The 19,804-nt window shown below is 35.7% G+C and overlaps 1 protein-coding gene across 7 annotated transcripts in view; it reads left to right on the forward strand.

Moving 5' to 3' along the window:
* Positions 1–19,804, forward strand: part of CACNA2D1 (calcium voltage-gated channel auxiliary subunit alpha2delta 1) — a 426,351-nt gene that overhangs the window by 331,304 nt on the left and 75,243 nt on the right. For all 7 annotated transcript variants that reach the window (XM_074592546.1, XM_074568628.1, XM_074572617.1 and 4 more), the window contains exons 11-12: positions 10,389–10,547; positions 15,558–15,662. In XM_074592546.1, coding sequence (XP_074448647.1) covers positions 10,389–10,547; positions 15,558–15,662 — 264 coding nt within the window. The remainder of the gene's footprint in view (positions 1–10,388; positions 10,548–15,557; positions 15,663–19,804) is intronic.

Consider the following 19,804-nt stretch of genomic DNA (forward strand, 5'->3'; position numbering starts at 1 on the left):
GGTGGTCGGTCACTGGAACAGGCTCCCCAGGGACATGGTCACCTCACCAAGCCTGTCAGAATTCAAGGAGCGTCAGGGTGATGCTCATAGTCATATGGTTTAGTTTTAGGTAGTTCTGCGAGGAGCAGGGAGTTGGACTTGATGATCCTTATGGGTCCCTTCCAACTTGAGTTATTCTCTGATTCTATGATTTATTTCTTTGGCTAAGGGTGTTTCATGTTCTAAATAACTTGAATTCGACTGGATGAAGATATCCCCAGTCAAGTGTTAATAAAAAAAGTCTACAAAATAATTTTCTAGGAATTCTCTTCCTGGTACATTTCTCTCCTAGAGTGTAGCTGGGTCGCAGTGCCATACGGTGGGGCCTACAGGAGTGCAGCACTACGGTAGCGCAGTAGTTCAGATGAGCCAACCTTCTCTGGGAGATGCTAAAGTTTACAGTACTGAACTCTTCAGAAGAAATCAGAAAGACATGATTTTAAGTAAATAATACATGCTAACTTAGCCACTGCATCATGAAATGACCAGAAATGAGTTCATCTTGCTAAGCTAATTTATCCTTCAGCCTACGCTGATATTCTTTGTTGTAACTCAGGACTTCACATCACAGCATCGTACTTTATATTCTGAACGTCAACCCTTCTGCACACAGTGGGAGCTTTGCATTGATCTATGTGCAGATAATCATATTGGTTAGAAAGGTTAACAAAGCTAACTGAGAGCAGATTTTGGTCCAGTATTTGGTGTTTTTTCCAAACTTTCTCTCTGATATTATGCTACAATTTTTTTTTTTTTTCAGCAGATATTTCATGATCTAACAGTTTTATTGTTGTTGAATGCTGCTGCCGCTGGTCTATAATACACATATATACATTTCACAATGAAAAGAAAAGTGATATGTTTTAAATGTCAGGAAATACCAATAGTATAAATTGGCATATAATCCTAATATTTCATCCTATACTTGCAATACAATTTAAGAAATGCAGACGTGCTTCTTCTGAGTACAAGAATAAGGTTTTTGTATTTTCTCTACAGTGCATATGTGGGGTTGTAGTATGTTCCTGAAGACTATCTATATGCAAGTCATGGGATAGGAGAAAACAGTTATTCCATAGCAAGATATGAATGCTGAAGCTTAACACCACATATTATTTTTGGCATGTCAAATTACAAACCTCTATTGCTTGAACTGCCTCAAATTTTCTGTGCACTGAGATCTACATGGGAATAAAACTTTGCAAATTGCTTTCTTCCTATTCTCTAAATGGGTTCTGATAAATATTTATAATATCTTCCCACTGCTGAAATATAGATTGTAACTGGCCTTATTCAAGATTCAGTTATTCTTAGGATTAACCCTAAAATCCTATTACCAAGCCTAAAGCAGCAGGGAAAAAAAGGAAAAGAAAGCAGCAAAGCTGGATTTAGCTATAAGACGAAAGCCTGATGAAATCAGATCTATTTCACTATTGCTCATTTAATATGTATAGATACAACTGGGTCACCAAGCTGATTTAGCCATGAGGTAGAGAGGTAGCATAGCAACAAACCTCGGCAGATTGAGAGTCAGCAGCGGTAGTATCTGATTAAGTCTTCAGCAAGCTGACTGTATTTTTCTCAATTTTCAGTATTCCCAGAGTGATGTTTCTGATTTATTCAGCTATCAAGATCTTGGTATTTTAAATGTATAAGTTTTGTCTCTGTAGCAAGTTTAAGTATAGGAATTACTGCTTTGTTCATGTTTATATGATTTTCTCCAAAAGATAAACATTTCTGAATGTTTAAAAATACACAATTTATACGCAGTTTAAGGCAGGGTCCCATCTAATGTCAGAAGTTTTAGAGGTGTTTTTTAGTTTTTTACTTTTTTTTTAGTGTAGAAGTGTAATTTCAGGAGATTCTGATTAAACGTGCCATGTTGAATCAGAGATGTTAATAAACTAGCTGAGATGAGTGAAGAACAGGGAGGCAGCAGGTAAAGATGGTTGGGAAAATCGGAATTTTTACTTAGATTAGGTATTAAACAATATTCAGTAAGAGTGTTATCACTTTTACAGGTTTTGGAGGTGCAGAAAGACATTTTGATAGGAGGTTGGTTGAGAAATGTTAACTTGCACAACTATTCCATTATGAGTATTGTAAACACGGTTTGTAAAGCTGTTGGACATGGAGATGCTTGTTTCGGTAATATGGTTCCTCTCTATGGAAAAATGGACTTTCTTCCTCCTGGAGCTGGGGTCTCTCGTGTTCAACATGAGGAAATATTTCTTTCAGGAGGAAGTTTGGATTTTAATATTGCTGCTTCTTCACACATTTGGCACACAGAATTATTGAATTGTTTTAATTGTAATGACAAATTTATGCCATTCACAAAAGGCAAAAACGTCCACCAGAAGTGTAAAATTTCCCATTTCAAGATAACGTTTGTAAGAAAAGTTCGACTTTTTTTGTTTTAGTGCCACCTAATGACCAAAACCTGAAAAAGTTTTTGAGTGTCCCTTTGATTTGTTTATGTTGTTGCATTTTCCTTTAATGAGATGATTTACAAAAGATCTTCTGTTTTTCAGATTAAATTGCACAGCTAGCACTTCTTTCCTCAATTTCTTTTCCTGAGGATTTACATAAACTTATTGCTATGCTTTTTGAGGACTGTGGCTTTCCTCAGTGGATTAGTGCTTTGCCCAGAGAGCAGCTGATAAATGTTGACTGAAGTTTGCTTTCTTGATCTTGTCATAAAAAACATTAAGCACACACCTATACATAAACATATTTTTTTAATAAATATGTATACACATATGTATGAAGACATCAGATACAGCAGGAAAAAAAAGTTATTGGCTATTACAAACAGTAATAAGCACTTTCTGATCAAGATAAATTAATGCCCAAAGATACGACTCTAATTCTTTATAAAGTTTCTTACGCTGCTGTTTTCAATGCCTGCTTGTTTTGCTAGCATTACCCATAATGTGAATTAGAAGACAGTGCAGTGAAGGGGATGTTTTTGGGTTTCCTTTCATAAAAGAAGCAGTATCAAATGAAAAGTTATATTTATATTTAAATAATCCCCTACACTTGCCAAAAGAATGACTGACGTCGAATTTCAGATTTATATCCCTTATACCTCTCAGGAGATGGAGATATATTTAGGCATACAGAGAAGGATAGATGGATATACAAGAAGAGAATTTGAAACATTCATCAATTTATACATTGCCTGTAAAAGCCGAGGTTTTTCTCTCGCTGTGTTGTAGTCTTCAGAAAGAATTGCATTAGCTGTGTGTGGATTTTGAAGAAGTGATAAACTGTTTATGAGAATTCATGCTTTAAGAATTTGTGCCCTATTTGACCTTGTGGTTTAAATGGCATATGGCAAAATAACTAGTATTAAGTTAAAGCGCAAATTTGAGGGCTTGGAGTTGTTTGCACAAAGGAAAGGGAAAAAGCGTATTCTGGTGCTCTAGTAATGGGGAATCGAGATTAAATTTTCTGGCCATGTCTTTGCTTCAGATTTACTTGTTTTCTTCCCTGTCGCTTCACTTTTCTCACCAATAAATGAGAACAGTTCTGTGCTATTACACAAAGGGTCTGAGATGCTCAGTGATGTTTGAAAATGTCTGTGATGCTAAAGTGTGGATGTCCCTGGGAGTTATGCTATGTGTTACTTGCTAAAGCTTGCCAACTAGGGAGAGGTCGGCTGGTATCTGCAAAAGGCAGATTTATCAAAAAATGTCCCAATAGACAAGCTAGTTTCTATCTGTTCAGCAGGTAATATATTGAACTGAATGCGGTTTCAGGAAAAAAACAAATTGTACATGTTTTTCTTCTCATCTATTTTGTTTGCTGTTTTTTTCCAAGACTGCTTGATAGCTTTGATCTCTCTACTTATCTGTCTGAAATGTTTTTCATTCCCTCTATATCCCACTTCTGAATACCGATCCTTTCTTTTTTCATTTTGCCATCTTTTTCCATGAAGGGTTTGGGTTTTTTCCCCACCCTTCTTTTGTCTGATACTGTCCTCCTAATGAAAACACCTCTCTCTAGGGTCTCTTGTAATTTATTTTTTGATCTGCCATCATATCCACAGAGTGCTTAGACTGGGAACAGATATAGGAAATAAATCAACATCTCCGTTTCACTTCCCTTGAATCCTCTAATATCCTGGTGTTGGGGTAGGAGTTTTAATAATTTAAAAGGAGGATGCTCTTAGTGAAAGCGGGTTGAGACTCTGGAAAAGAAGAGAGTTTTAACATTGCAGAAGTAACTATTCTGGAATCAGAAGAGGGTTTCAGAATGGCAGTCTCTTCTCTTGTCCATCAGTTTAACTCTTGGGGTACTATGGATTGCAGAAGTCCATGCGTCTGGAGGAGCCCCCAGCTCAAGGGAGGGGAAAGGTCTCTAACATTTAGATATCTCACCACAGTTCTGTACAATTTTCCACTGGTTTTCAAGTTGATGCTTCTCTGCAGAGGAAGATATAGACAAAGTCCTTGTGTTGTGGTTTAACCCCAAGTGGCAAACAGGACCATGCATCCGTTTACTTCCTCTCCATGCCCTTGCCATGGGATAGGGGAGGAGAATTGGGAAAAAAAAAAAGGAAACCTCGTGGGTTGAGATAAAGACAGTTGAATATAACGGTAATGGAAGATAAGATAATAATAACAATAATGATAAAAGAATATACAAAATGAGTGATGCAATATAATTGCTCACCACCCGATGATCAATTGCCCAGCACATCCCGAGCAGTGATTGCGGATTCCTGTCCCCCTGGGAGCCCCCATTTATATACTGAGCATGACATCTATGGTAAGAAGTATTCCTTTGGGCAGCTTGTCCTGTCTATGCTCCTTCTCGGCTTCTATGGGAAGCTGAAAGAGTTCTTGACTTAATATGAGCATTACCTAGCTACAACTAAAACACTATGTGTTATCAACATTATTCTCATACTAAATCCAAAACACAGCAGCTACTAAGAAAATCGACTCTATTGTAGCTGAAACCTGGACACCCTGTAAGACTATCAGATTAATATTTCTGTTTCTGACCTTCTCCAGAATGACAAGGTTCAAGCAGCGTTAAACTCAAACCCCTTTGTTCAGTGTTTCATGTTAAGTTGAATTAATTAACTTATCTTTCAAGTTATTCGGTTGCCCCATATATGGCCAGAGATTATACTAATAGTTTGAGATCAACTAGGTGAAGGTCTCTAACACTCCTAGTGCCCCAGTAACAGGCTTGGGTATTCCTGCCCAAACCTGTGAAAAAGGACATCTTCATTTCCTCAAACACGAGGATCCTTCTGGGAGATCCCAAAGGCAGAGGTTGCAAAAGGATATAAATAAATTGGGTAGTGAGAAATAGTCTAGTGAAAAATACATCTACTTCCTATACCTTGCTATATAATTACAGGACAAATTTAATTATGTTAATACTTCATGATACTTTAAAATAAAAAGCTACTGTAGTCCTGTTTTCCATGATTTCCAAGTGTTTTGCTGCAAGGCCCCTCTTATTTTAGCTTAGATGAGGAATAAGATTTTATATAGTTGAAAAAGTAGAAGCTGTCACTGATAGTGATATACTGTATAGGGTGGCTTTAGATTTTAACAATTGAATGGTTTGCCTCCAAAAGTCATCTGTACACAAATACCACTTATTTTCTTTTTACCACAATAGCATTTTTATGACATATGTTTATCTTTACTGCAATAATTAGGGGGAAATGCCAGTCTGATAAATGTTTCTGGTGTGTTTCGTATAGACACATTGAGCATATTTTATTCAATAAAGTATGGGTTGCAATTACTGCAATTTTACACCTGTTATAGGATTTGATTTTGTAAGAATATGGACTTTCTGAAGCGGCAACTGTTCTTTGAAATCTTTCATGTTCTTTCTTCCAGTTAAATACTAAGTGACTGAGCATATTACTAACTGGTTTTCAGGAAATCATCCAAACTTAAATGAACATTATTATGGTACTAGGAGACAGGTAATGTGACCAGTAATCAATAAGGCTTATTGCAGGTATTTTGGCTTTTGGTATCTTAATGTGTGAAAAATTATAATGCCACTATTGCTATTATATTTCAGACGAGTCTAACTGAGAGCTGGCTCAGTTTGGCTAATTCCAAGTTATGAATGGTCCTGGTATTTGTCCCATGAACTCTTTAAAGGGCAAAAATATTTTAGTGTTATGAAAAGCCAGTTTTAAGGGTGATCTAAAGGCTTTTACACTTGAAACCTTTCAGTTGCTTCAGTATTTTAAATGAATTAAATGTAGCCCTGAATTTTGTTCCCCCCTTTGGACATTTTCATCAGTGACATTTCAGCCTTCAGACTTGCCTTCACCTCCTAGCAAACAGGTAAATGTTCATTTCGGAGGACTGTTGTTCCATCTACTGATTCCTTTATCTAATCAAAAACTCTTCTCATCTTCTTCGTTGACCAACGTTAACATTAACATTGACCAGTGTATTTGAAAACAGCTGGCTCATATATTTTCTTAATTAAATTACAGCATTTGCAGACTCTGATTTGTGTAACTCTCCATTCTACAAACGTGTTATTTCTCTCCTTCATTTTACATCAGCATTTGACAATCTACAGTTGCAGATAGTTTGACCTTAACCCTTTGTCCAGTTTACACCATGTGTAAGTATAGTAGAGGACAGGTTACTTTTTAACTGCTTAAACAGTTTGAGCCAGTATTCCTGGCAATTTTTAAAATGTCACTTTGGTATCCCTAATTACCAATCCATATGCTAGAAATCTGACCTTCATAGAAATAATTATTCTGATACATTTGCAGGACTGCTAGCAAGCAATTTAGATTTGCAGTTTAATGGTAGTGGCATTTCAGGGAGAAATTTTCACTTGTCACTAAATTTTGACGGGAACACCTAAACCGCTGCTTGCTGTAGCCCAAGACAAGACATGTACTGACCATAAAGTTGAATTTATGGTTACTTTCATATTAGCTCACTAAATAGTTTGCATATAATGTCACTGATGAAGCAGAATAGTGTTTTCACTCTACTTTTTCAGATGGAATTGGCTTTTGTAAAGCAGAGCTACCTACCCGATAGTGTTTTTCTTCTACTTTCCAAGTACAAGATCTGTACTCTCCTCCCATCTCACAATCACAATTAATTTTCAGACCTTGCCTTTTTAAAATTACTTTACATCAGTAATTCTCCCATCATGGCCACAAAATTAGGTCAAGGCAAGCTGAAATAATTCCACAGCACAATACTGTTTTCACTCTCGTATGGTTAAAGTACCTAAGAATCATTGGGTGATTTCTTGGTTACTTCTGTAAGAAACTTCTATAAGAACCACCATTGAGTGTGTCAGTGTTTTGCATCAAAGTAAATTAATTACAGTTGTGCGATCATCTCATCTCAGCGAATAAAAAATCACCGCATGATACTGAGGGGAAATGGAAAAATGAACGACCATAATTTGTTTGAGTCTGGGGTGAGAACTTTTATAAAAGATAATAGCTTTAAAAGCACACAATGGAAATGTTAGGGCTCATCTGGGAGTCTTACGTTTCAATCGCAGCAGAGGGTTGGTCCTACCAAAATTGTTCTTTTCTGGGAAATATGGCATACATTAAAGGAATATTCAAGCTAAAAATTGAAAATCCAGTTCCATGTGTGCATTTATTTTAAAGGTGAAGGTTACATTGTGACATGGGGAGAACAGGAAAATATCATCCCATCCTGTTTTCATACTTGTGTTACTGTAATTAATTTAGACACACAATATTATATTTATAGTTGTGGTATTATGAAAATTAAAGCCCTGATAAATACAAAATTACAAAAATAATTAAGCAACCTTTGTCATATGGTCAGCTGGTGAAAGAGCTTACTCTTCTGTAGAATACTTGGAAGAATATAACATTGTGTTTTCAAAGTTAAAGCACTTGTTCATGCTTTTGTATGTTTTTGGGAAAGTTGTCCCCTTGAGACACACTGGGTACTGCATATTGATAGAAACGGGGCCAAAAAACTTTGCATTAAGTCATTTGAGAATAACTTGCTCCCACAGATTTTAATCACCCGGGGACCAGAGCTATGAAATTGGGACAAAGTAGTAAGTGTCCTTACTAATTAGAAAGATATATGAAGATTCTTAAATGGGTATTCTCATAGCATATTCTGCCTAGCAAGAACCAATACAATTTTTTAGCTAATACAGTCCTCAGGAAAACAACAACTTTTACCATAAAAATATCAGTATCTCACCAAAAGAAAATGTTAAATGAGAAAAAAATAAGCTCCCTAGAAAAATAAATACAAAATGAAGATGGCAAGGTATTAGATTAGTTGTGAAGTACTTAATGCTCAAAATCAAAATAGTGGGTTTTCTTGTTAGGTTTCTGCACACACGCAGGAGTGGCTTGTGGCACAATAATGGTATTAGAAGATGAAGCAGACAAATTCATGCTTTAAAGTCTCTGTTTCACAGGGCACTTTGACACATCCCTTTTGCAAGAGTAAGAAATTACATGTGGGACTGTGAGTAAAAATCCAGCAGAGCAAACGCTCTCATAATAGTGCCTGTGCTTGCTCACTTACAGGCAAAAACCCCACTGCTGCAGCTCTGCGGCTGTTTTCAAGAAGGATCTGGAACAAATTAGGCTAAGCCTTCTGCTGAGGATGATGCCTTTCTCTGTCAGCCATCTCTGCCATAAGCTGTACAATATTTGCTGGTACACATTTGCTCCTAATAATTTGGTTGCAGAAGTCTCATTGATTAAAGTTGATGTTTGATAAAAAATACTGGTAATTCGTATTTTGGTTGGTCCTAGGAGCGAGGAGCATCTGTACGCATCTGACTCCAGGACATGGCAAAGCCTGTGTACCTCCTAAGCATCCTATTGACTTAAACTGAATTATATGCATTCTTAAAAATGGTTCGATATTATCAATCCTTTCATCCTTTTAAGTTGTGTTCATTATAAGCGTCCTACAATTACAGTGCAAGTTGTGGTTGCTGCTGATAGCAGTTCTCTCTCTGTCTTTGTGCCTGGTACTTAGTCATTTATTTTAGACATGTAAGTAGTCTGAGCAGTTATTGAAATCTGTGACCTTATTTACCTTATCTTCTAGACGTTACCATTGAACTAATTAGCATTATTGACATTTAAGTCTACAAGGTCTGATTTTTAAGTTATTTTAAGGCTTTGCACCAGGTTGACAGCACAAAATTACATTTACATCTACTTTCACTGATGACCCTTAATCAGGAAGAGCCATAATAACCTGTTTTCAGCTGAAACATAAATTAAGATGTCTGGATTTTAGTGCCTTTACTGACATGGAGTTTTATGGAGTTTTTTGGACATCTTATTTGCCAGTGAGAAAAAAGCTCAAACAAGAAATCTGGATAGATAAAACAGTTTAAAAATTAGCCAAGACAATAGTTTTAGTAATATTAGTCAAGAATATCTGAAATAAAAATCACTGTGTTGTAGTTAAAAAGATATTTTCATTCAAATAGACTTAAACATATATTATGTGCAGGAATAGGCACTTTCATTCAAGTTAGAATCATACGTGCTGAAGCATTTTTTAGGAGAAGTCTCATCTTTAACTTTAGATAGATATAGAGGTAGCTAAAAAGCAGAGACGTGTTTCTGCATCCCTCTCTCTCTACCAGGATATATATATATTTGTACTTACACATGTATGTATGTGTACTTATACAGAGACAAATTTTAAAGAAATCATAAACTGATTTCTGCTCGTGCAGACAGCATTTTGCACATTAAAAATTTCCTCTGTATGTTTTTAACTAGTTTCAGAATGAAATGCATTTTTCAGGGAGCAGTCTTTAAGGATATGGGGGTATAAGAGCACAAATATGTGTGTTCTCAATACACAAATTTGTACGATTTTTTATCAGTACCACCCTGTTTACAGCCATACTCTCACGTGCTTGCTTTGTCCCAAGAGTGCCTACTGTCTTCTGTGAGGTATAGGTACAATTGATTATGATCTGCAAGTCTCACTGTAAACCAGCAAACTAATACGTGCGATACGGAAGTCACCTGGTAATTCAACTAGTATTTTTCAGTGATCTAAAAAAGTAAAATAAATATTTCCTCATGTTCTTTATTTCCCTAACTCTGCGTTTCTCAGTGCGATTCTGTCATATTAGCACCAAATACCTTTTTTTAAAAATATATTTCTTGCCCAATTTTGAAATCTCCAGACACTGCTGGACATTCTCGATGTAGTAGAAATGAAAATCCAGGCGTGACGTGCTTTATCTCATGGATCAAGAAAACATTAGCCTTTACTAAAATAGTACCTAGAAAAGAGAATTAAAATTAACTGGTTTTAATACTATTTCTACTTATTTTACAGTTTAACAATAATGCTCAGAACGTCAGTTGCTTTAATCATCTTGTCCAAGCTAATGTGAGGAACAAGAAGAAGCTGAAAGAAGCCGTCTACAAAATCTCTGCTAAAGGAATTACAGATTACAAAAAAGGCTTTAGCTATGCTTTTGAGCAGCTGCTAAATGTAAGTATGGACGTCATCTCTCTCTGCTCTGCAGTGTAGAAGGAGAACTGGAGTGTTCAAATGGCCACTGCACGCGCGTTGTGTAACTAAGTGGTAGAAGTACAAACCGCTATTTAGAAAGTAAATTTATCCCGATAATATGTTTTTTTCTTTGCAGATCCCCCAGCAGGTTGCTAAGAGTGGGAATAAATTTGGGTGGCAATACGCTGTACTGTTTCTGCTTCATGCATGCCGGTAGTCTTTCATGTAATATGTGATTCTCAGTTGGCACGTAGCTGTGGTAGTGCTGTATTTATTTGCAGGTAATTTTAAAATGGAAGGCTACAGAATGTTACAGAGTTGTTTATTATTTGAGTTTTACCACAGTACCTCCTTGCAAAGTTTAGTTAACCTGTGATTTTTTTTATTTATTACACATCACAAATAGTCGACTATGGCTTGAGCAGGACAGAGGGGAGCAAGTTACTTAGTTAACAGAGAAATATCAGGCACCTGAGAATATTCTAATTCCTTTCTTCTTCTCATGCATAAAATTAACAGTTTCCTCAAAAATTAAATGTATTGCCTCCATGTTTTAATTACATAGTACTTTCTAGTTTTCGCCCAAGCACCACCTGCTAAGTAGTAATGTTTTCTGTTTGCCACAAATGTTGGGGTTTTATTAGTCTTCCTTTTAAAATAGTTTGTGTAGTTGTTTAAAATCTTTTTTCACCTTCATAAAGACTGCATATTGGATCTTCACCTTAGTGATTATAAAGCTATAAAAGAAAGAAATAAAGCTATTCCAAATTAACAGAACTTAAGGATTTAGCTTAAATAAATATAAAGTGTACTATAAATATGAAGGGTACTCTTTTCTTTTTTTTTTTTTAAATATGTCAGTTGTGTCTCTCAGTGTACAAATGTTATTTTTTTCCTCTAATCTGCCAGATTCTGGACTTCAGGGAGCTTTTCTGCCATCGCATATGCAGAGCTCGTTGAAAAATTTCTAACCTTGTTAAATTTTGATAGAGGGGAAAAAAATACGGTGTTTTTAAGGGTATTTTCTCAGCAGATCATCATGAGCAGAGGGGTTCGGTGTGCCCTCTGCTGATGGTTATCAAAAGCTGCAAACAGGATTTTAAAAGCTGTCGGACTTTTTTGGACCAGGCTGAAAGGCATTTCCCCTTTTTCTTCATTCATCTCCTTCAGAGGGAACCGCAAGACACAAGAAATTTTGCTAAATACAGCTTGTTCCTCACAACATTTATTGTTGATTAAAACGATGTATTACATTTGGTGCAGCACCAGAACTGTACTTTCTGTACAGGCAGTGTTAAAAAGACCTGAACACAGAGAAAGCCTCAAAGTGCACAATCTCTGCAAACCCCTAAATTATAGCTGGACATTGTGGATGTGTATATCAAGGGAAATCAAAAGATTTCACTAAGTTCTAGAAGTACAGTCATCCTCTCCAGATATTGGCAAATCCATTTGGCAGGAAGAGTTAAAGGGCTGGTGATGGAGTTAGCGCTAGACTCTGGTGACAAGACAATATAATAGGATGATATAATACAGGCTTAAACAAATAATAAAAAATATGCTTCGGGATAGTTTGCAGTTGTGTATTTATGAATTCAAACACTCCAATTGCTTTAAGGTCCATGGAAATGGAATATTTTTTAACAGCTCAAATTTTCGTAATAATTTTGTGGGTACTGTTTCTGGATGACAGTTATTTCAAACAATTTTCTGAACACTAAAGTAATATTTCACTTCTGCCATGAAAAACTTACTGTCTGATGTGTCGCTAGATGGAAATAGACACTTCAGGTTTTTTCAGCATACTAATTCAAGTGATTATCAATAATCTGGATTCCATCATATTTATGCAGTATTTTTCCACTATTTATTGTTATTATTGTTAACTTGCTATTTCTTTGAAAATAAGAATACTTCCACTTCAGTAATGCAGGAGGTTTTTTTCCCTCGTACCATAATAACTACTATTTGTCAAAAAACTCATCTCTTCTTGAGTAGTTGAGTTTTGGTTCAGTTTACCTTTTCCTTCCCCGGTGGCGTGAAACACACAATGAAGAAGGCAATCCTAAAGCGTCACGCCACGAGGTGTAATCCCAATCTGCCCCTTAAGGAGTTAATTTTAGGGATGTGAAACTTGTGTAAAACAAAAGCAATTTTAGGCACAGTATAAAATGGATCATGTCTTGCTTGTGTGTTTGAAAGAAAAAAAAAAAACAAAACCACAAAACAACAGCTTTTTATCAAGTGCAAGAGAGAGCTAAAAATGACTAGATAGACTCAGTTCCGACTCGAATGCCTCTGTGGTTTAAGCTAAGAAGCCAGTTTTTGTCCTGGGGAAGCTGCTGTATGTACAACACCTTCCTTTTCAGCTGTGGTCTGTGATGGGAGGGCAGAGCCATCCATTGGACTGCTGGGGCAAACTGTTCAGAAAAATGATGAAATTCCTGCATCAGCTTTGCAAAATCACTTATAGGCACTCCCTGAGCCAGTGTCTCTCCATCTTTGTGCAAATGGGGAGAAAATCGATGTGTTGTAAAGGCAGTTCTGCCTTCCTCTTGGTCCCTTGTAAGAGACTGATGTGTTAAGTTCATTCATCAGGATGCAAAGTTTTTAAGGTGGGAAAACGTTGTACGATCTGATCTTATTTATGTTCAGATTTCCAATATTGTTTGGAAGCTTAAATCTTGCATTTTTTTTTCCATTACATGACTTCAGTGTCTGAACAGTGTAGTGTAAGTAAATGCCCTTCTGTAAGTACCAGGGGATAAAAAGAAAATACTGCATTTTTCTGATACTGTATTAGTTAATGCTAAATAAGCCACTAGAAAAATCTTGATTTAGTCAGCTAAAACGAAGACTGGATCAAGTTCACATTTCTCATAATAGCATTATTTTTTTTTTTATAATATGATCAGGCTTTGGTCCCCTTCCCTGTCATCTCTTTGGTTTCCCTCTGATTTTATTTTCACCTGTATATTAAATCACTGTAAACGTAGGTTTCTTTATTTATGAAGTTTCCAACCCTATTTTTATTACTTTTTTAATATTGAAAAGATTGCAGCCCAAAGCAGTATCTTGTAGGTTATATTTCACAAGCAAAGAATGGTCATAAATTATTTAATTCCAATGACACACAGTGTGCTGATGAGACTGGCGAGCATGTATTGATTTCAAGTTTTTCTTATTTGTTGTTACATGTAAGAAAATCTTTGGACTCATTTTTTTCAAATGATTAAATAAATAGTTATTCACTGAATATTGAACTACCAATACAAACAATCTCTGAGGAATAATTATTCATCTGTTAATATAGTGATTGCAAATAAAGTTTTTGTATTTTAGTTTTCTGGGAGCACTTGTAGAACCATGGAGCTGCAACACTGAGGATTATCAGCCGATGTTTGAGGGCCGGCTTTGGTGTTTTGATGTCTTTATTGCAGAAGAAAAGGAATCGGATCAGAGAGTAGGATGAAAAGTAATGAAAGGGAGGGGGATCATCTCACCTGAAAAGTTAGTGAAATAGTGAAGAGTGAATAGATAGCCACTATCTAGTCACAAAGACTAAAGCAAGGGAGAACTAGGTACTGTGTAAGGATGACCCTCCTATTTTTTTTCCTGAGTGTAGAGTAAATTCATAGAGCAAAATTCAGGCTTGTGGAAGGAGAAGTTGAATTTATTTAACTGAATCTCTAAGGGTTTTATTCTGTCACAACCAACTACTCAGAAGTACCAAGATGTGTCTGACTCGGATCATTTGTATGCAACACAGAGAACAAGGAAGGCTGGCTGTAAAATTCATGAACAATTTGCTCAGACTGGATTCTTAACTTTTAGGGAATAAGGAAGGAAGGTGAATTGCAAAGGAGGAGCCTTTGGCTCCTTTCATAATGAGCCACAATTCCTATTCATCTCTCTGTTGTTCTGGCTGTGGAACAATGTTTTTATTCCTTTGCACAACACACTGCGTTTTTCTCAATGGTTCTACTAGCTACTTAGGCTGCCGAGTTAGGAGTCAGAGGGGCTTCTTCTCAATTTCTCTGTTCCAGGTTTGCTCTCCAGCAATAATGGAACATGCTCAACTCTTCACCTCTGGGCTGCAATCTAATTAGAAAAGCAGGTGATGGAGAGCTGTTAATAATCTAGGTAGCCATATCTTGGCTGCAATATATTATTTAAACCTGATTCTAGTATAGTTTTCTAAAGGTTTGCTATTCATTTCAGTGTAATAATGATAATAATAAAAACAGGAAAGAATTAAAGAAGTGGAAGATAGAGCTTATTTTAAGGAAACGTGACAAAAATAGCAAATGCAAAAATATTTCTAAGTTTATAAGGTAGAGTTTTTTAGATGTACCTACAGGATGCCTAAATGATCAGAGTTTTCATTTAAGTGGTCTGTGAGTAGGAATGTAGGAGAAAAAAAAAAGAAAATTCAGTAATTCATTAGAGGGTCATAGTACCCAAATTTCCACAAGGACAGTAAGGACAAGAAAAAAAGTAAGGATGAGAAAAGAGAAGAGTAAAAATATTTAGAGGCCCTCACTGTATAAGTCTCACGTGGAAGATCTGGAGAGGAACACTGTGGGGCTGATGTGATGGGTATGAGCCAAAGAGCTCTCCTTGTGTTGGTGGAGGTGAAAGGAGCCACCAGATCCCCATTCCTCTGTGTTGGGCCAGGTCTGAAATAAGTCATATTTAACTCTCATGGAACAGAAAAATGTTTTGCTTTGTTTTGTTTTGTTTTGATTTGTTTTATTTTATTTTATTTTATTTTATTTTATTTTATTTTATTTTATTTTATTTTATTTTATTTTATTTTCTATTTTTCATTCAGAAAGGGGTATTGAATGAAATCCTAAAGGACTTTGGATGTTTTGCCACTACCATGTTAAAATAGTAAGCATGTTGATATGAAAGCCATCAAATAGAACAGTTGTTATTCCTTATAGCCTGAAATGTAAAAAAGGCTTCTGTTTGTATCTCCTACAGCACAGTGTCTCTAGAGCTAACTGCAATAAGATTATTATGTTGTTTACGGATGGTGGTGAAGAAAGAGCACAAGAAATTTTCCATAAATATAATGAAGACAAAAAAGTAAGTGATATATAAAAGATTTTTACATAAAATACAGCAGCACAAAGAGGAACATTTAAAAGTGAAAGCATTTTTGGCATGTGCATAAAGTATTTTTAAAAAATGTTTTAGTATTGAATCACTTAAAGCTTTCTCAATCCATAACATTTCTTTGAAAAAACCATAAAATATATTTAGTATTTTACACCTTGTAACTCATTTGTGTCAAGCGGTACAGAAATATACCATAAGCTACAAAAAATTAAACTTTTTATTGACATTTTTCTTGCATTAGTATAATCTTTCCATTATCAAGTGGAAACACAGGTAGTTGAATGATATGAGATATATCTGTATCTCCTCACTGCGAATATTTTCTATGTGGTTTTGTTGTTCATCAGGCAAAGGCAAAACCAGATCTCAAGGTTAGAATCTGCATCTGAATAGATTTGGGCTGGAACAAACGCACATGTTTTTCCCAGTGAGGTTAATTATACCTCTGAATGTCTTAGCTGGGAGTGGGATGGCTTTTTATTGATGAAATTTGATCTGCGGTTCACCCAGAATTATGGGCTTGACATGAGAACCACTGGACGAGTTGTGTTGTTCAGATTAGATTGCATTATTAGCTGTGCTGGTTTTAAGTTTTGAATCTAATCAAACTTCTGCTCTGGCTTTTGCATACTTATAGATGCAAAAATACATGTATGCGTATGTGTTGTGAAACAAAACAGCTTTCTAAATTCTCTCCCACTACATTTCAGTGCAAATCATTATATTTAGAAGATTAACCACTTTCTACATAAAACTTAAATATGAACTGGATTCACACTACAACTAAGAATTTACCTTTTCTAGTGCTTGGGGATGTGCCTGTACCTGTAGTTTTGGGGTTTTTTTTGTGGTTTGTTTTGTTTTGTTTTCAAAAAAAAGCAGCTAGAAGTTAGATCACAATTCACCAAGACACTTTAACAGTTGCCATGGATGCTTATGTATAAAGCAATGGAAATACTTCATTGGATATCCTCATATATTTGAATTAATCTCTTCAAAAGGAGAACTAGAAATGCAAGACACAATTTCCATCTCGACCAGTGATTCACTCAGTGACCTTGAATAATCATTTTGTGGCTGTTTTATAACAGTGTTTCACATAGAATGATATGGTGGGGTTTAGTTAATCTTCGTGTCCAAGCTGAAAGAACTGTTTAAACTGAGAATTAAAAGGAAGAACAGAAATCATAGCAACTCGTGTGGCACACATGGCTGTATTCTGGAAATATATGCAGAGATTACTCTTGAAATTTGGACTTTGTAGCTTTTATTGTGTTAAAACAAAAGTCGTCAGCTAAAGGAAATACGTGCACAAGGGGAAAGATGTGTGATATCATTTCTTATTATTTTCCATTAAATTTGCCAGGTTAGGAGGAAAGTGTAGCAAAATATCCAGTCCAAACAACAAAACAGATTTGTAGTGTTGAAAGTTTTACTCACATCATGCCTGATAATTGATTATCCTGTGAAGTATAATGAATAAAATGTAGGAATTACTAATTTAAAATGGTTATTTTACTGCATCCTTTAATAGTGTAAATTTGCACTGCCAAGGATAGGGAGAAGTGGGAGAAAAAACAAACAAAAAGCAACCCTCATGGGCAGTTTAATAGAACAGTGACAGAAGGGAAAATAATAGTAGCAGTAGTAGTAGTAATAATAATAATAATAGTAAAAGAATATTCAAAATGAGTGATACAACACAATTGCTCACCACCTGATGATCTCAGCGCATCCCAAGCAGCAATCGCGGATTCTTGCTCCCTGGCCAGCCCCCATTTATATACTGAGCATGACATCTATGGTAAGGAACATTCCTTTGGGCAGCTTGTCCTGTCTATGCTCCCTCTCTGCTTCTGTGGGAAGCTGAAAAGTCCTTGACTTATTATAAACATTACCTAGCAACAACTAAAACACTATGTGTTATCAACATTATTCTCATGCTAAATCCAAAGCACAGCAGCTACTAGAAATAAAACTAACCCTATCCCAGCTGAAACCAGGACAATATAGTACGATACTCTCTTGTTTTACCTCTAGTGAATGGGGATTTGGGAGTTTTATTGTATAATACAAACATAAAACGAAGATAACGGTACAAATCTTAGTAAGCACTTACATTTTGTTGCTTGTCTAATAAAGTACTGGGTTGTAGATACCATCCCTTACTGGTTTTCTCCAGTAATACAGAAATACGAGAAATACTAAGAAAGTTTTTGCAGATATAATTTGAAGAACCATTTGTTTTCTCCTTATATTTTTCAATCAGTAACAATCCTTATGGTGTTCAAGACAAATTTATGGTTGAAAAACTTCTAATGAGATTGAAACAGCAAATTCATTTTTAGGAAGAATAATGAAACTACCCTGCCAATCTTTCATATTTTTAAAATTTCGAAAGAAAACATTTCAGAAGAAATTCTCATATTTTTAAAATAAGACAATGCAAAATCTGCTTGTGGTCATGCTCTCCTTAGTAAGACTACACTTGATTCCAGAATGATGACGTGAGCTCTCTTGTTGTTCCCTCTCTTTGTACTTTAATGTTAATCTTAATCCAGTAGAGCATAATAACATAATTGACAGATATATTCTAACATGAAAAATACACATATACTTTTAATTTTGTAAAGCCATGGTCACAAACATAGTATTACCTCCGTAGGTTGCATATTAGGCTGCTTCCATACATTAAATGACAAGATATTTAAAGATATTAATGATCTAGAAACTAGATTCTGTTGTCTTTATTGCAGTTAATTTATATTTTATTTCACAAATGCCCCGTTGAATGTAAGACCAATTTTATAATTATCGTTTGTAGAGAGACTATTCAATATGAGTAAGGTGTTAAAAAGTGTTCTGCAGTAGCATGTTATAGCATAAATATCAGCTGATGTCTTTTCTTGCCTGCTCTGCATTTGTTTGAACATTTTTCTTTGTGTTTTACATACAGTATATAAAAGATGAATCTTTATTATCATATTATATCACAGTCAGTCACTTCCCATCTTAGGTACACGGTGTTGTAAATTTACTTTTGTTTCCCTTCTACGAACAAAAGACCATTCATTCAAATCTATTAACCCCTGTTTTCATCTTCCTGATGTAAAATTGCTTCAGCTCTAAAAGTATTTTCTTCTTCATGTCGGTTACCTTGTAATTCCATGGCATAAAAGAAGCTTCAATAAGTTTTGGCCCATCAGATGACATGACTTAGTACACTCATTTGCAGTGCCCTTAGCGCAACCTTCAAGTAAAGAAGTGAAAGAATACAATAAACGATTGAAAACTACTAAAAGAGCATCCTAGAATCTAGAGGCTGGAAAACTGTCCTGTCAAATCGGGGGATTTCATCTGTTTGAGATAGCATACAGATATATTTAAAGTGGTTTTCTGTCTTTACAAATTATTTAAAGTATGAATATGGGAGTTATTATAAAACCTACACTGCAAAATTTTGAGAAAAATAACTTTTCTAGTTTTCATCTGTTTGAAGTGGGAAATCACAGTTGTATTTCACCTTTACATGCCTTTTTCCCTTTACAAAGCCAGATTTTATTGTCACAGATTGCAACTCCATGCTGTGCCTGATATTTCAAAACTGGCGTGTTTACCTTTACAGTGACATTTGGGGCACTCACATTAAATGTGTGAAATACCACACACGTGCTAAATTTCAGGAATGGGAGTGGTAAATTTTCATTTTATTTGCACTCATACTACAGATGGCTACACTGAAGATAGCAATATAAAATTAATTGAAATGGAGGCCCAGTAGGCGTTCTCCATCCTGAGAATTTTGAAATCAGGTTGAAAATAGAAAATTAACTACAGTTTTTTGAGGCAGATTGTGCACCCTGAAATCTGTGTTTTGAAGGATTGCTGAACTTACTTGAGTAGGAAAAGACCTTAAAAATACCTCATGCACTTTCAGTTGTCTGAAGTTTCCTAGCATCATAGAGGTTTGGGTAGGTCAGATGGATTGATCTGACCCACACAGGTAGGAGGGTCTGACCCCTCAGGTAGGAGGAGAACCTTAAAGTGGGTCTCATGTCCCATTTCCACAGAATTATCCTTCATGACTGGCATTGGTGAGGCCACACTTC

Source organism: Larus michahellis, chromosome 1 (genome assembly GCF_964199755.1).
Source record: "Larus michahellis chromosome 1, bLarMic1.1, whole genome shotgun sequence".
In the NCBI taxonomy this organism is placed as follows: domain Eukaryota; kingdom Metazoa; phylum Chordata; class Aves; order Charadriiformes; family Laridae; genus Larus; species Larus michahellis.